The sequence below is a fragment of the Caretta caretta genome, chromosome 1 (assembly GCF_965140235.1).
Source record: "Caretta caretta isolate rCarCar2 chromosome 1, rCarCar1.hap1, whole genome shotgun sequence".
In the NCBI taxonomy this organism is placed as follows: Eukaryota; Metazoa; Chordata; order Testudines; family Cheloniidae; genus Caretta; species Caretta caretta.
Window position 1 is genome coordinate 208,943,360 of NC_134206.1, and position 18,020 is coordinate 208,961,379.

Genomic DNA, 18,020 nt, shown 5'->3' on the forward strand with positions numbered 1-18,020 from the left:
CTGGGACATAATACTTTTTATCAGCACATTTGTATGTTGGTGGAATCATTGCCTGGGTCTGCCAGATGGTCTTGGAGGGATCTGAGAAGGCCTCATTTATTGATAAGGCCACTTGAGCAGAGGGTGTCCATTGCAAGATATCTAGAAGATTATGCTGTGACTCTGGGGCCTCTTCTAGGGGGATCTGTAAGGAATCTGTAATATGTTTAATTACTTCTTGAAATGGTTCAAAATAATCTGCTAGACAAGGTGGAGGTGACATAACCTCCTCATCTGAAGAAGATGAGGAGATATTAGTTCATGGAGTAGCCTCCTTATCTGTTTTAGTCTCTTTGTTCTTCAAAAGATTCCTGTGATTGAAGGGTTGGAGGACGAGTAGATGAACGAGTAGAACAGAACTATCTCCCTGGGTGGTTCCCCTGAGAAAGACTATGGGTTTGAGAAAACTGCTGTCAATAGGCAGCCCACGGACCCCAATATGGCCACTGAGAAGGTCTATAGGGCATAGGAGGTGACATCCAGTGTGGCTCAAACCAATGAGAAGGGGCACAAGATTACCTCACTTACAGCTCCTCTCTTTCCATGAAGGTGCCAGTGAGGGTGCCTTCTGTTGGCAAGTAGGGGAACCCTGCGCAGAGATTTGGGCATCTGAAGAGAACAGCTCATCATCTAAAGAAGGGGCCCTGCCAAACACAGAGTTTTCTAAAAAATCAAGTGGTACTGGGGAAAGGTCCAATCTCAGTCACTGTGCCAATCTCAGTACTGACAGAAGCTCAGTACCCATTAAAAGAGGAGACTCCAATTTGTCTGAGACAAATAAGTTTCTTGAGTATCTAAATTCTTGTGGTACTAGATGGATTTGAGCTGAAACAGAGCAAGGTTCCACAGTCGGTACTGAGGGCAGTCTGTTTGGGTGGGTCCTGTCTGATGCAGGTCACCAGTACCAAAGAAGATAACTGTTTGATGCCAGTTTCCTTGCCAGTATTGAGAGAATCTGAGTGATTTGTTTAATTACCAGACATTGCAAAGGGGCTGTAGGTAATACCGCTTTAGAGGTAGAGCATTTAGACTCTTTCACAGCATGATCATGCTTTTGCAGTACCAAGGATGTTTTCAGTACCGAGGCATGTTTGGGACCACGACCCTTAGAAAAGCTCAGAGCCCTAATGCAGAAACGATACCAGCAAAGCCTGGAGCCTTCGCAGTACCTAGACCAGGATCTGAGGTCTCCAACTCCATCTTCTCTTGAGAAGGAGGCTTTTTTGAAATAGGCTTTTTGTGAGGAGAATTCTTCTTCTTCTTATGAGTCTTTCCTGTATCCTCTGATTATCTATCCCATGAATCATAGAATCATAGAAGATTAGGGTTGGAAGAGACCTCAGGAGGTCATCTAGTCCAACCCCCTGCTCAAAGTAGGACCAACACCAACTAAATCATCCCAGCTAGGGTTTTGTCAAGCTGGGCCTTAAAAACCCTAAGGATGGAGATTCCACCACCTCCCGAGGTAACCCATTCCAGTGCTTCACCACTCTCCTAGTGAAATAGTTTTTCCTAATATCCAACCTAGACTACCCCCACTGCAACTTGAGACCATTGCTCCTTGTTCTGTCACCTGCCACCATTGAGAACGGCTGAGCTCCATCCTCTTTGGAACCCCCCTTCAGGTAGTTGAAGGTTGCTATCAAATCCCCCCTTACTCTTCTCTTCTGCAGACTAAACAAGCCCAGTTCCCTCAGCCTCTCCTCGTAAGTCATGTGCCCAGCCCCCTGATCATTTTCATTGCCTTCTGCTGGACATTGTCCACATCCTTTCTGTCGTGGGAGGCCCAAAATTGGACGCAATACTCCAGATGTAGCCTCACCAGTGCCGAATAGAGGGAAATAATCACTTCCCTCGATCTGCTGGCAATGCTCCTACTAATGCAGCCCAATATGCCGTTAGTCTTCTTGGCAACAAGGGCACACTGCTGACTCATATCCAGCTTCTCATCCACTGTAATCCCCAGGTCCTTTTCTGAAGAACTACTGCTTAGCCAGTCGGTCCCCAGCCTGTAGCGGTGCATGGGATTCTATGAAGGTCTAGATGAATGCGATGCAGATGTTGATGAGGCACTATGCTCACTCAGAGGATGATATACAAGGGGGGGTCTCCTGGCCTGGATCCAAGGCCAGATGAAGGAAATGTTCCATCATCAGGACCTTGAGTCTTATCTCCCGGTTCTTCCTAGCACTACATTTAAATGCTGAACAGATGTACACTTTTTAGGAATATGCGTATCCCTCAAACAGTGAATACACCAGGAAACCAGGAATGCCCGCCACTGAGCAGGCTAGAGTGCAGGCAGGTGAGGCAATGCTTGAATCCTGCAGATCCTTGCATACCCCAGCTTAGGGGGGATCTCGAGAGTGGGCCACTCTTGAGGGGAAAGAAGTATAAAACAAGCCTATCACACAAAATAAAACATATAAAATAAAGATGTAAATAACTGCACTAACTAAATTTAGAAGTAGAAGCTAAACTTGAATGACAGAAGCAGGCAGGCAACACACTCTGTCTCAGGCCGAGGCGGCTGAGAAGAAACGGAGGGTGGTTCGCTCATACAGCCCTACATATTCTCAGTATGGGGCATGAGGATGTGTAGGACGCATGTAGGGGCTGAACTGGCACTGCTACCAAAAATCTCCAAGCAAAGGCACATGGGGCACATAGGTACCTGAAGTGAAATACCCACAGGGGCACTACCAAGGAAGTAGTTTGAGTTTTGCTCAACTCAGTGTTCTGCAAGGGGGTGATATACCAACAAGCAATCTTAATTCTGCATCAATATAGTTTTTTACCATTAAACTTCCTAGTTTTTTGAACAGGAAAAGATATATTGTGATAGGGGTTAGTAATCGTTTAGACAGTTATATATATATCATGCCCATCATTTAGCATACTGAGCCAGCCTGCCCCCTCCCATCAGTTGCGCTTCACCAGCACTGCATTGGCACACTTCTCCAGCCATGCCACTGACTCATTCCCCTTTCCAGTGTGGACACTCCCCACTAATGTACCTAAGACTCCCCATTGCATCGCCCTGAAGTCTTCACTCCCTGATATTCAAACATGTCTATAGCCATTACTTCCCATTCCTATAATCCAACTCACATGAAGTGCCTGGAGCAAAGGACAATTACGTTACAATGGAACAGTGTTCCTGGTTGTGTTGCACAGTGGTTGGAGAGTGGAGTTTGTGGTAGGCCAGCAAGAGAAATTACAGATAGGATTTCTGTTCCAAGATCCTGACAGTTTTATCTTTGAGGGAAAGATCCTCTGAACCTGTCCAATACATGTACCCCATCTTCAAGAAACACTGAAATGACAGAGGTTGTAATGTTTCTATGCCATACAGTGCACATTTTCCAGTGAGCTATGAACCCTCCAATGTCCCAATTAATGTTCTTCCAACACTTATTAACAGCTTTCATGCAGTGTTAGGGTGCATTGGCAGAGCTGTGTGGTGCAAGCAGGCAAGGGTGCAGGATATCTCGGGTGCACAGGCAGAGCTGGGGATGAAGGGGGTTGGGGTGCACTGGAAGAACAGTGAGATGCAGGTAATTTGGGGTGCAGGGTGGCTGGGATGCACTGGCAGAGTTGGGGCTGCAGAATGGTTGAGTGCAGGAAAGTTGGGGTGCCTGGCAGAACGGTGGAGTGTATGAGAGTTGGAATGGGCTGGCAGAGCTGGGGGAGCCATACCTCCCTCACATGAACTCCCAGTCTCTCTCCCCTCCCCTACCATCCATCCCCATTTTTACCTCTCCCAATAACCCCTCGCTGAAGTCCTAAATGCCTCCCTCCCTATTCCCCCACTTCTGTGCTATCTAATGCGCCTTCCCTACCAGGAAGCAGTCACAGGTTTAATTTCCCCCCAAAAGACTTTGACTACATTTCCCTCAAAGTGAAATTGCCTCCCATGACTCACAAATTGTAGCAACCTGCAGCCATGGAATTCAAGACTCCTTCGGCCTGAACTGGGGGCTTATCATTAATTTATCCTTAGTTATGTTAATCAAAGGGTAAGTTCACAGCCATAAAGAGGTCTGTGATTCATCCCGTCATTAGTACCTTTCAATTTAACAGCACAAGGCAGCCAAAAGAAAACATCATTTTGTGAGGGAGGGGGCCATGTAACTCGGGAATTCCTTGGTCAAATTCCCCTAAATTTGGATCATCAGTCCAACCCCCAACCTCCATGAGGTATGCCTAATTTCAAAGCAATACAAGTAACCATTCAGATTTTAGAGCACTTATAAGAGTCAAGTTTGTAGCATATAAAATGGCAGGAGTGGAAACCCTCTAGACATTTTTTTATTGGCACATGCCAATAAAAGAATATGTAAAACTGTACATATTCTAAAATACCGTTGTCAATTTAGGTCCCCCAAAGATTTACTGGATGCCATGCACTACCTGGGGTAAAACTTGACAGGTTAAGACCATTTTGGCCTGCAGCTCATCAGTGGTTTGATCTCTAGCTTTCTGCAAAAACAAACAAACACACACACACACACACACAAACAAACCCACCTAAAAACCTTTTTTTTAAATGGCTATTTTGAGGGTGATTTATCTCTTCAGAACACCAAGCTCAAATCACTCCAAATTTGATCACTAACCCTACTCCAGCCTCTCGTGAGGCACACCATATTTCAAAGAAAACTAAATAAACTTGTCCATTTTAGAGGTCTTAGAAAGGTCAGCCTTTAAACAGATGCGATGCTGTGTCATTATAATGCACAAGGGGACCAAGTTAAGGTTGCACAGACATCCTTAATTCTGACATTTCCCAACTTCTGAGTGCCTGACTTTGCAACCTTAATAATGTATTTTAACATAGTTTTTTTGTGTGTAATATGTATCTATGGTTAAAAAGGGCAGTTTCCCCCCATTATATCCAGAAGATAATTTAAAGGTATTTTTTTATTTTAATACAACAATAATGATTATACCTAACTCTTATATAGTGTTTTTCATCAGTAGATCTCAAAGTTCTTAATGAGGTAACAACCATATGCTGGACTAGATCAATTCCAAGACCAGTTCTGAGGTATTTAAAACAAATAAACAAACATCAAGGCCAAAAGATTGGTAATGTATTAAATTCAATTAAGGCACTTAACCATCCCTACCAGTCTTTATTGGACTGACAGAGAATATTAAATCACATTTTATAGCTGAATTGGATTAGATACCAAAGTGTCATGTTATTCAAGGCTGCATGATCATGTCATGAAAAATTCTATCGTTAGTATAACAGAAGAACAGTGTGGATGTGAGAATGTTAACTTTTAATTTCCTTATCAATTTCTGACAGTGAAACAATGAAAACTGCAATGGTCCACAATGACTTTTTCATCTTTATTGGAAACTTTCCTCTCTGAAGGAATCTGGTCACAGTTATCATGACTTTGTTACTTCCAAACTGGATTGTAATGTGCCCTACTTAAGACTACTTTTTAAGACCATTCAGAAGTTGCCACTAGTGCAGATTAGCCTATTCCTAACTCCTAACTGTGACCGGTGGACAGTAATTCCTAAACTCCATACTTTGCACTGGCTTCCTATACATTTCCAGGTATGATTCAAGGTGCCTGTTACTCTCTCAAAGGCCTTGAAAGGTCTGAGAATTGACCATCTCTGACTGTGTCCACATTTAAATTGTTCTTTAAGGGTGATATTTTCCAGAGAGGTGAGCATTGGCCTAGCTCTGTTCTCACTGAAATCAATGGAAGTTTTACCATTAACTTCAATGGGAATAGAGTTAGAAAAACACTGATTGCTTTTGAAAATCTTACCCTAATCTCCCAGTATTGCTGCACTGCTGGTGTAGCTCCACTATATTTTTCCTATGCACCAATGTATCATTTGTATTCAACCAGAATCTCTTGCTGATATCCCCAGGACTGAATTCCACAGGTAGCAGAACATTGTCAGTGAAAGATACAGGCTCTGAAATTTGCTACCCATTGTGTTCTGGAGCATAAACTAGTGATTTTTAGGAAGTAGTGCAATACATATTTATCAGCACTGGCTTAGTTAAAGGACATTTATCCCCTCAATGGTGGTATATATATCAGTTTACATCAGCTGAGGGCCTGGTCCAAGGACTGTGTCAATAGTGTGATTTGTGCAGATTGTTGGCAATGGTTGTTCTTTGTAATGTTTATAATGTATTTAGACAACACAATGATATAAATAAATAAAATAAATTAAAACTACCAAATATAACCACTGTGCAGCCAAGCAATACACCAGTCATATAAATTTATTCACAGCAGCCATGGTTGTTACACAGAAGCATCAAATCTAAGCTAATAAATAATTACACAGAAAAAGGTATGTTGAAAGAAAATAAAGTTTGCAAAATCATGCACTCAAAAATAGGAAATGATAGAATTAAGGCTGCCCATACAACCTTAATTGAGCCTCCTTGTGCATATGCACTAGAATACCATCTTTAATTATGTGATCTCATACTATTTTTTCCACGAGGAGCTGTAATTGCAGGGAAAATCCTGCTGAAAGGCGCTGGGCTACAGCATCCTACAGATGCTTAGGGTTTGTGTTCACTGCAACAATTAACTAGAACTTGGGGTTCTCACAACAAATTTCTGGTAGCCTCAAGAGTGTGGCCACCAACTCTTGCTGGTGGCCACGTTGTCAAACCAGTCTCTCTCCATGCCTCCCCTAGCCCTTTAGTGAGAGGTTGCTCCAGGGAAGGTGGGTCAGGAACTCACCAGCTGCCTGCAGAGTCCCAGGCTCCCCGTGCCTTGACCAGGGAGGAATAGGGGAGCTGCCCAAGTAGCTCTGAGTGGCTGAACATTGCACCTACCTCCACTGACAAGAGCTGCCTTCAGCTCTGAGCACATCGGTGCCACGTGTCTTCAGAGGCACTGCCCGGAGCCCCTCAGGAGGCTGTTTGGTGCAAGGCACTGATTCCTGCTGGCGGTGCCAGCACAGACATGAACACGGCACATCTTGCTGCCTTGGGTAACAGCTATTCAGGAGCAACAGCTGGGCACTGCAGGGAGGAGCCACTGCTTCCCCCACCCCGAATCTCTGCCCATGCTTTGGAGGATGTCGTGGCCAGAAAAAAATCCACTGGTGGCCTCATGCGGCCACGGTGCTGCATTTGAGAAACGCTGCATCTGCACTTGAGCTAGCCTAGCTTGATGGAGAGTGACCACACTTCAAAGCAACACTGGAGTTACACAGAGTGATTTGAATGGTAACACAGAGTTGGATTAGCAGCACAGAGTGATTAGACTAGCTGTTGTAACTCAAGCTGTTGTACCCTCACTGCATTATTAGATCAAACATCAGCATCACTCCAGCTTAGTTCAAACCATTCCCTTGAGCATGTCTACACTGCACAGTAAACCCCCCTCTGTGGGTCCAATGCCTGCAGACCCATTCTTTCCTAGGTCATGCTCGTGTGTCCACACTGTACCGCTACATGAGTCAGACATGGTTGGTTCTGGGGGTATATCCCAGGGTTCTTAGTGCCCTTGCTAGGTAGCATGGTATGGATATTCAAACCAATAAAGCCATTCTCTGAAGAAAAAATCACTACCACTGCAATTGCAGTGTATTGCAACTTAGCTAATTTATTTGCCCCAGGAAGTACTTGTATAACATCAATTTCAATCTTTTAGTTTGTTGCACAATTAACTTCAAGACTGTGTAAACAGGAGCATGGATTACAAGAGAGAAAATTGCTCATGGAATTAGATATTCATTCTAGCATTTTAATCCTTCACACATACCCTGTGGTAGAATTGCTGGTACTAGAATTTCTTCTGTTTGTACTTTCTTCTTTGAAGGGATAGTGGGAGAAGCTGGATGTGCCTAAAGGAACAAAAACATGGATCAAACAAACACAGAAAGATGTAGACAGGTTAGGTTTTCTACTTCTGAACACTGAGGCCCAGATCCATAAAGGGATCAATTCTCGGAGTTGCAACACTTAACTTTTAGTCAGCTAGAGAATCAGTGGAAGAACATTGGGATACACAAAGCCTAAATCAGTTGCCTGGGCTCCCTACACACTGAATTGGGAGAGACAGGCATCTTAGAATGAGATCCACAAAAGCCAGCACACTAGGCAGGGAGCTGCCTCAGCTAGCAAGTGAGAAATGATGATGACACGGGTGTCCTGAACTGTGTTCCTCTCATGAAAGTAGGTGCCTAAATCCAAGCCAGAGAGAGAAAGTGAGAAGGACTCTATTGCTCAGTGGTTAGGACACCCACCTGGGAAATGAGAGACCCAGCATCCAGTCCCCCAGCTCCAGTGATTTTTTAATTACTTACCTAAGGTGGAACAACTTTAACAGAAAAGATTGAGGGAACCACCCCAACAAGTCCACCCTCACGGGTGTTTGGCCATTTTCCTCTCCTAAGATAGAATTCTACAATTCTCCCACTCAGACCAGGCTCTGGGTTAATACCCTGTGTGCCAACGGTTCTTACCCAGGAAGTGTGACTGAGTTTGGACACCTGCAGTTCTTCCCTTTGGGAGTCTGTGATTAGTGATTAACACAGTAGCAAAACAGCCTTTAAAAACCAAAGTATTGCTTACTTTACCAGTAGGAATAAAGCATTTAGAGAAAAAGGATTTTAAAACAATGAGTCTAGATGTATGATCTTTCTAAAAGCTTACCATCCTTTGATGATAACCAGGCATGTCTAACTTCTTCAGACACTCCAACAGATGGCTGGTCCCTCTGAACAACATCTCTCTCGCATAAGAGAAAAACCCTTTTTAAATTGCCAGAGTTCATGTTTTGTTGTCCTGGGCTTTGGCCTGCTGGACAGAACTAGTTTGTAGGCTCGTTTGTCCTACTGCAAATATCCCCTCCTGCTGCTCCCCACACACTCCACACAGAGAGCCTGACCCCTTCTTCCTTTGGCTCTCCATCTGGTCCTTTTCCCAAACCCAGTTCCTCCCACCATATACATACTTGACTCCCCTCTCTGCTCCATGTCCCAGTCCCAGTTTCCTCTCCACCATCTACATGGCCCAGTTCTCCACCCCAACCCTTGGTTCCTCATCAAGTCCTGCACAATCCCTTTGGGCTTGTTGTCCCTGCCCTACCACCACAGGCACTGACTTCCTCCAGGCCCCGGGGGTGCTCAATCCCCCGCTCTGCCCCAGGCCCTGCCCCCACCCAACCCCTTCCCTCAAGTCCCCACCTGCCTCTTTCTGCCCCCGCTCTGCCCCTGCCCCTTCTCTTCCTGCCCAGTTCCGCCCCCACATCCGAGAGTGCCCTGTCTCAGCTCCTCTCCCTCCCTCCCAGCACCTCCTGCATGCTGTGGAACAGCTGATCGTGGCATGCAGGAGGCACTTGAGGGGGAAGGGAGAAGCTGGCTGCCGGTGGGTGTTAAGCATCCAGTAATTTTTTTCCATGGGTGCTCTGGCCCTGGAGCACCCACGGAGTTGGCACCTATGCCTACCACCCTCCTCCCTATCCCCAAAGCTCAGCACTCCCCTACATTCCAATCAGCTCACTTCTTCTGCCTTGTTTCCTGGGTGCCAGCAGGGGGAGCATTGAGAGCACAGGAGAGACATTCTCTCAGATCTCAGGTTACAGAGTAGCAGACGTGTTAGTCTGTATCGGTAAAAAGAAAAGGAGGACTTGTGGCACCTTAGAGACTAACAAATTTATTTACAGCTACAGCTACAGCTCACTTCATCGGATGCATCACGAAAGTTTATGCTCTAATAAATTTGTTAGTCTCTAAGGTGCCACAAGTCCTCCTTTTCTCAGATCTCAGTTCCTGGGCTGGTACCACAGCAGTTCCTGGCTACAAGGAGGAGCAACTCCAGGCTGAAGCATGCATAGTGTAGATGGAATCCTTGAAGAATTAGCTGTCTAACTCTAACAAGTCACGTACAAACTACAATCTTCAGAGGGTCATAAGTTAGCCAAATTTGAGCTAATTTTCACAAGGATGGCAAAAAGCACATCCCTGACACTGGCACAACACCCTGCCAATTATGAGTCCCTCTCCAGAGCATGAAGGTTCTAGAGCTTCCCAACGAAATGACTGTAATTAAATAAAAATTGTAACATGGGCAAAAATCAATGCACAGAATAGAACAATAGTTTTCTGACATCTCTGACCTAGCAGCCAAAGAAACAGTCACCTGCTGCTGCAGAGATCAACTACCTGAGTTTGAAGAAATCTGGGCTCCACTTTTAGAAACATGACTAAGGGACACCTAAGTGCCCCATGGCTTGTCTATACCTCTTTCCCCTTCTTCCTCCCCACTGGCTCTTTCCCCTCCCCTTTCTTTCCCCCCCTGCTTTCACACTGCCTCTCTCTGCCTTGACAGTGTTGTTTCCCTGTTAGTTGTAAAGTATTGATTTGTTTTTATGGTTTAATATTAAGGCTGTTAAAATGTTTATTGTGTTTCTATGTTAAAACTATGCTGTATGTTACAGATGACAATTGACTTTACAGTAGAACCTCAGAGTTATGGACACCGCAGGAATGTAAGTCTGAAATGTTCCATAACTCTGAACAAGACATTATGGACTTCAGCCATCAGGGTCTGGGGCTGCAGCCGCAGGGTGGGGGAGGTCAGGGCTCTGGGTGGGGGTTGGGGTTTCTGACCCTCAGGGCGCTAGGGCTCCAGGTGGGGGGCTCAGGGCTTCTGTTCTGTGGGAGCACCAGGGCTCAGGGCTTTAGACCTAGGGGGAGCGCTGGGGCTTGGAGCTTCAGCCTTGCTGGGAGTTCCAGGGCTCCCCATGGCTCCGCTCCCAGTTTCACACCACCCTTTCCCCCAAGCTCCCACCCCTGCCCTGCCTCTTTCCACCCTGGCTCCCTCTCTACTCCTTCCCCCAAGCTCCCACCCCATCTCTTCCCACCCCCGCTCCTCCCCCACCCTGCCTCTTCTCACTCAGTTCTGCCCCCTCCCCAGAGTGCGCCCCATCCCCGCTCCTCCCACTCCTTCCCAGCACCTCCTGCACGGTGCGGAACAGCTGATCATGGCAGGCAGGAGGCGCTGGGAGGGACAGAGAGGAGTAGATCGGCAGGGAGGAGGCACTGGGTGGGAGGAGGGAGGAGCTGGCTGCCGGTGGGTGCTAAGCACCCACTAATTTTTTTCTGTGGGTGCTCCAGCCCTGGAGCACCCACGGAGTTGGCACCTATGCCAGAGGCAGTACAGTATTTGCTGTTTTTTTCCTCCGCTGCTTCCTGATTGATTACTGGTTCCACATGGTGTCCGGTTGACTGGTAAATCTGTAACTCTGGTGTCTGTATCTTTGAGGTTCCTACCGTATAATTTTCTTATTTTTCATATTGTAATGTTTGTAAAGTAAAAAATAATAAAAATCTTAATGAAAAAAGAAAGACCCCAGCCTCATTCTGAGAAATGGCTGAACCATCTTTGCTGACATTTTCCAAAAAATTCAGTCTGAGGCAGACCCCTAAGCATGGGAAATTTCAACCCAATGGTAGTTTGGTAAAGTCAAAAGAAACTGAAAAACAGGATCTTATAAAGGAGTGTTGGGCAACATTAAATAAAGACATTGCTATGTGACCAACCTATAATTAGCAGACACTTTCTAAATTCATTTTCAGGTGCATATTGCTTTCTAGGTAAAAACATCGAAAAGTAGTGGACATTTTTGAATATTTAGATATTATTTTGTAAATGAACTGATCTGGCAAGTTACTCTGTGCAAGATGACCCCTGGGCAAGCAGAATCCCCCACACTGGACGGGGACGGTTAACTCCTCGCTGTGGGCTGAGCAAACCACATCCCCATGGGGCATGCTCTAGGTGCAGCACTCATATAAAAGGGAGCAGCCCAGCTCAGCCTGGGCTGACAGCTGAAGAGGAAGAACACTCCTTGCTGGCGTCAGCCCGGGAGCAGCTGGACCCTCTGACTGCGAAAGCTGGAGGTGCTGAAACCAGGCAGATGCCCAAGTACATGCGGATGCCCGAGGGGGATCAGCATTGCTAGGAACCCCATGCACCAAGAGGCCTGGGGACCCTGATGATGCCTCAACCGCAGCTCCAGGAGACATGGTTGGAAGTGGCCTGGGGGGGACTAGCTATAGTCCTGTGGAAAGCTGGCATGTTTCCATTGGAGCCCCACTGGCTCAGTGGTGGAACACTATGCCACTGTTAGGGACCTGAGCCAGGACACGGTGGAGCAGGGAGGGCCTGGGCCGTCAGCCACCCCCAGGTGGCGGCCCACTTCCCTGAACGGCCGCTAGGCCTGAGAGCCAGGGCGTGGTTATTGACTCCGGCCACTAGGCCTGACAGACCTGAGAGGAGGGACAACTCCTTTGGCTCTGATCATTAGGTCTTACTGTCCTGAGGCCAAGGGCAGTCTGGCACTTATTCATGGGGTGCACTCACACCACACTGGATGGAATACCCCCACCCCGTCAAAATCCCATTGAAGCCAGTGGAGGTATGTGCAAGTGCAGAGGGAGGCTCACATACAGTACTTTCAGGATAGAGGCCTATATCTTCATATAAAACTGGCTTTTCTGCTGGAACAGTAATTATAATATTTACATCTACTTATGACTGAGAATATGTAATGAAGTTTGTCTGGAAAATGTGGAACTAGTATTTAAAATAACTTTTTTACTGTTTATATTTCAGAACCAATTTAAAGCTTCATATACTATATATTAGACAGAAGAAATGGCTTTTACTCAAGGCAGAATTTGCTGCTCTTGGTTTTTCCACCTCTGGCCTTTTCCCTCCCAAACCTAGATGAAATATCACAAGCAATATTCTTTTTTATTCTGGTGACAGGAAGGCTTTCTTGATGTCTCAAATTAAAAGCAGAGAAGGCAGTTCACCTCTGATATTCATCTAACACATTCCTTATTAGATTTTGGAGGTAGTTGATTAGAATCAAGGCCTTGATACCTCAGCTTCTTGGGTATGGGTAGACTGCTGCACATGTGTGAGACCCCACTGAGTTCTGTATGCGCGCAGCAGTCTGCCCAGGCACAAGAAGTTGTAGGATCTGAACTTCAGAGCCAATGTAATGTAGTTTCTTACGCCAACTGAAGAAATGTTTATTGCCATATTAAACTAACTTTATTTCTGTGCGATTTTTAAAAGTTTTCTTTTTCTGATTTTCAAGCTGGTGGTGGTTTTTTGTTTTGTTTTTGGTTTGTTTGTTTTCAATTTTTGAGGATTTAACACTTAAGACAAAGGGCCTGATTCTAATTTACACAAGGTCACATAGGTAGTAAATGGCCTGGGTTTGAGTTTTTTGAGTGCAGTAGTTAAAACATGCAGTTTCACTTAAATTAGTACCTAATTACGCCGCATAACCATGACCTATAGCAAAGCGTCCCTTCGTAAGTTGCAGAAGGCTGTACCTGTTTGTTCTTTGTTATTACAGGGACATTAATAAACTTGGTGTTTTCCAAGTAGTGCTGATGTTGTCTTTTCCAGTCCAGACAGTCATACATCAAACAAGCAATGCTTTCAAATAGCACAGTTCCAAATGCAAGCTATGAGAAAAGAGAAACAGATATGATGGATCAAGTTTATACACAAAACAGCACAGTGGAACTCAACCACCAAATAGCAACTCTCTAAGCAACAAACCTACCATCCTTTAAAAATGTTTCCCCTTATTAATTCAAAATGCTAATTTGTAATGTCAGTCTAAGAAAACAGGGCTTCTTCTTGGAGGTGATGAGGATGAAGAATTTTTTTCAAGATCTCCCTCATCTTTCCTTTTTATTCTCCCAACTATCACATCACGTTCTGTTACATATTGAATGGTGTATATGTGTAACACTGCCTATAGTGGCTAGAGTTCTACAGAAGATTAAAATGGTACTAATAATGTCAGTTAAAGCCAATTCTTCTTTAGATATATGGCATGTGTCTATGGGCTAAATGCACAAAACTACGAAGGGAATGCCTAATTCGTAGACCTAGTTAGGCTCCCAGGCTTTCCCTATAATGCATGAGGAGAATCAGGCATCCGAGGAAGGATACTCAGAAGCCAGCAAGCTAAATGGGGACCTAAGGCAGATAGGAGTGAAATGTAGAGGAATGGTGCAGAATTTAGACCTAGAACCTCAAAGGTATTTAAGCACTTAACTGCCATTCATCTAGGCCTCTAGGCACCTGACTGACAGGGTGAAGTGGGGTGCCTATCTCTGTTCAGGATTCTCAAGTTGTGAATCACCTCCTGGAGTTAGGTGCCTGAGCCAGCTCAGCCATTTAGGCAGCCCATGCCCTAGCAGATGAAATACCAGAAAAAATCCGCCCAATAGCCAGGGTGCTCACCTAGGATGTGAGAGACCTGGATTCAAGTCTCTTCTCTGCCTGTTTAGCAAGAACTTGAACAGCTCCAACAGGTCTCCCACATCCCATGTGAGGGCCCTCACCACTGGGTTATATGCTATTCTTTGTAAGTCCCTTTTTCAATCTTTCCTGTCTGAGCTGTTCCATTTTCGTTCTGTTTGTACAGTGCTTAGCATTAGGTAGTCTAGGCATTGCAGTATTAGAAATAATGAATATTCATTAGAGCAGGCATTTGAAACTGGGTTGCCCACATCCCAGGTGAGTGCCCTAACCATTGGGCTATTGGGTATTCTGGATGCATGTTCACATATGTAGCCATCCACTGTGTGCCATGCCCCATCCTGTAGGTATGCTCTGAGGATGTCCATGGGATTGAACCTCAGGTGAGATAGATAGTGAGAACGCCTATTTTGACAATCCTGCTTCAGGGCTCTGAGAAGCTCATTAGCTCTGGGGAAGTGTCAGGACTTAGGTGGCTTTACGCATGCCTACTGGCAGAAATTTAGTCACTTAGGGGACTTAGGCAGCAGCTGAGTTGTGAGAATGTCAGTGAAGCCTAAAGGTGAATCAAGGCACCTAAGGAGGAATTTTAGATTTTTTTAGATTTAGGCCAATGTTCTTTTTCTGTAACAGAAGGCACTGTATTCTCTCCCTCATATCAAATGTGCAGGTTTTAATTGGTGCAGCTGTAACTGCATGCAGCTGTAGATTGCTACAAGTGACCACACTCCCTCCACCCAAGGAAGGCAGAACAAGCCTCCTTACAGAATTCAATGTCATTCCACAGTACTCCTACTGTTTGCTGTCCTGGGGGGGTGGGCGGGGGCGGGAGAAGACCTCAAGACCTGAACTCTGATTCCACAGGTGGAAGCAATATGATGCCACTAGACCACATAAAGGCCAAAAGTACATTTGAATGAAGCTGTAAGTTGGAGGGTGAAAGCTTCTGATGTGTTTTGCTGTGGATTTTACTAAACACTGAATGATACAGTGGAAAGAGTAAAACAACTGAGACAGGATTTGCCATCACCATGAGACTGACATCACCTGGGGCCAGATAACCAATTCCAACCTGAGGCCAACTCAAGCTTCACTTGGCATTAGCTGGCTTGGCCATATTCTTCTGTTTATGCTAGGCTTCACAAAAATGATACAACAGATTTTTAAAACTGACTCTTCATTTAATTTTTTCTTGGGCAAAACAAAAATGGTCTCTTTTTTTTGGATGAAATTTTGATAGTTTTGTCTGTCAAGAGACGGTGTATAAAGTTAAGTGACTTTAACCATTTGAGATTCATCTATCTTTCCTGTACTGGGTTTCCCTGTTCTGAATGGTATTAATATGAGTGTATGCTATATGAATATAGTGTGAAAGATAGATCTTTCTTTCCCTTCCAGAAAACCAAATGCACACTCTGGGTGTATGTAAAAAGCTAATCTGAGTGGCTGATGGGCTACTGATGACTGGAACAGTCAGATTAGCTAAACCCTGCTGGAGTCATGGGTGCAACAAGTTAGCAAATAGGAACCAGAAACATAGGAGACAGGATTAAAAAAAAATGAAACTTGAGGAGAAAGGGGGCTAGTCAGAGAAGCTCTGGCTCACAGCTGGCAAGTTAGTCTAATGTTATCTTTGGCTGAGAGCCTTATAAAGTTATTTATGGTAACCTCTGATGTGTTTTGTTGATTTTGGTTCTTTTCCCCATACTGGGGAGAATGAATACATTCAGTTTTCTTTGCTCTGACCAGTTTGGTGCACCCATTTTGTATGTAAGATGAGCCAGTCAAAAATTTTTGGGTCACAAATTAAAAAAAATAAAAAATAATTATAGTAATTATTATAATGATTTTACAAGGCTGTTTTAAGTTCCCAAACTTGAGACATCTTGAACCTGGTTTTACATCAGAGCTAAGCACACACGTTCTGAAACTTAAAGTTCTTTAAAGTGTCTCAAGTTAGACACCCAAAATCACCAATCACTTTTGATATTATTTGTCTTTATGACAGGATACTTCAAGATTAGTAAGGCAAGTCATTTTTGAATAATAGGACTTTGAAAAGTTAGTGTTTTTATTTTTTAAAAAGTCTGAACTTCTTTTCTTTTTTCCAACCCAAAACATCTGCCAAAATGGTTGATCTAGAAACCTCCTCATGTTTGTTTCATTATTCATCAGTGGTTACTAGGACACTGGAACATTTTAATTTAGGCTTGTTGGAATGTTTTGAACTTGCAAGCATTATAAACAAAATGAGAAATTCTACAGACAGTACAAGCAACATGAACTGCCAATGTTCAACAAGACAAATAGCTAGGATAAGATGAGAGTTTCTAATTCAATTCCCTACCATCTCTCCTCCCAGCACACGCATACTTTGTAAAAAAAGCCCACACCCTGTTTTCCGTCTAAAACTTCCCACCTGTACTTTTTGGGCACAGGAGGGTGTTTTGGGAAAGTCTGATATTTGTGGCAAGGCACATTTTCAAAATATGCAAACCTGACTAAAGGTAATTTACTTGTATTATACGTCAGTCTCTCTTCTTTCAGATAACATGTCTGGCAGTCCTTCATTTGAGTCCTCCCCATGCATGTCCTGGAGGCAGTTCAGAGCTGTATTTAACCTCAGTAAAGACTTTCCAGAGGAAATCCACTGAAATAGACTTACTGCATCTATTCACTGTATACTATGATATGATCCTATGTCCTTCGGTGTATGTCTTTATGTATATGTATTTCTTTAAAGCCCTACAAACCCCCCCCCCCCACACACACACACTTCTTTAGAGTCTATATTGGTCTCTGACAGTAAAGTTATTTACTGTTGGGATATTCATAAGCAACAGACCCATAAAAGAGATGGGAATGAGAGGATTTTAACTGAATGACCAAAGAACTGCTCTCCCAAAATGGACATTGAATCTCAAGGTCAGGTGACAAAAGTAATGCCACGTGGACTGAACTTCAAGTTGCAGTTCTACATGTTTCCACAAATGAGGCATTTCCAAGGCATGCCTTAGAAGCCACTGTGGAATTAGCCACATGCAATCTGATCCCTTCAGGTTTGAGAATACCTGCTCACTCACTGACTGTTTATATGCAAAATTTAATCCTCTAATATAAGTGTTGGAAGGAAATAGTCTGTCCCCTAACCCTATTACTCTAAACCACAAATAAACTGGAAGAAATTATGGAATGTGTTATGGTAGTTTAGGATTTCCCCCCTCATCTAATGTGAACAGGGAGACACTGGATCCCTTGCTATGGTAAAGATCTGGAGTAGGAACACCTAGCAACTGCTTGGGCTTTCTCTGCTACTTCCTGGTCACACTGATCCTCGCTAAAAAGGAGTGGGGTACAAAACTACTTTTTAGCAGAGGGCTGTCCTTCCTTTGTTTGCACTGCAGCTATGCTGAATTCTGCTGTATTTGAAGCAGTACTGTGGGGAGGGAGATCTTCTATGTGGTACCAGATTGAGTGACCTTGTTGAACAAAGCCAATGATGCTCTGAGAGGAAATGGAAGAGAAGAAAAAAAGCTCACATGGGAGGAAGAGCTGAAGATATGGGTGGAAAGGAGAACAGAAGAAAAGAAGAACAGAAAAAGAGAATTCAATCTGCACAAAAATAAAGACAAGAAACTTGGGGGAAGAGTTCTGAGCTGGGACGCCTCTGCGGATG

At 44.4% G+C, this 18,020-nt stretch overlaps 1 protein-coding gene across 7 annotated transcripts in view; it reads right to left on the reverse strand.

Moving 5' to 3' along the window:
- The window catches only part of SPAG17 (sperm associated antigen 17), a 299,338-nt gene that overhangs the window by 178,791 nt on the left and 102,527 nt on the right, over nucleotides 1–18,020 (reverse strand). For all 7 annotated transcript variants that reach the window (XM_048819705.2, XM_048819724.2, XM_048819697.2 and 4 more), the window contains exons 8-9: nucleotides 13,402–13,536; nucleotides 7,809–7,890 (exon numbers count right to left, since the gene is read on the reverse strand). In XM_048819705.2, coding sequence (XP_048675662.2) covers nucleotides 7,809–7,890; nucleotides 13,402–13,536 — 217 coding nt within the window. The remainder of the gene's footprint in view (nucleotides 1–7,808; nucleotides 7,891–13,401; nucleotides 13,537–18,020) is intronic.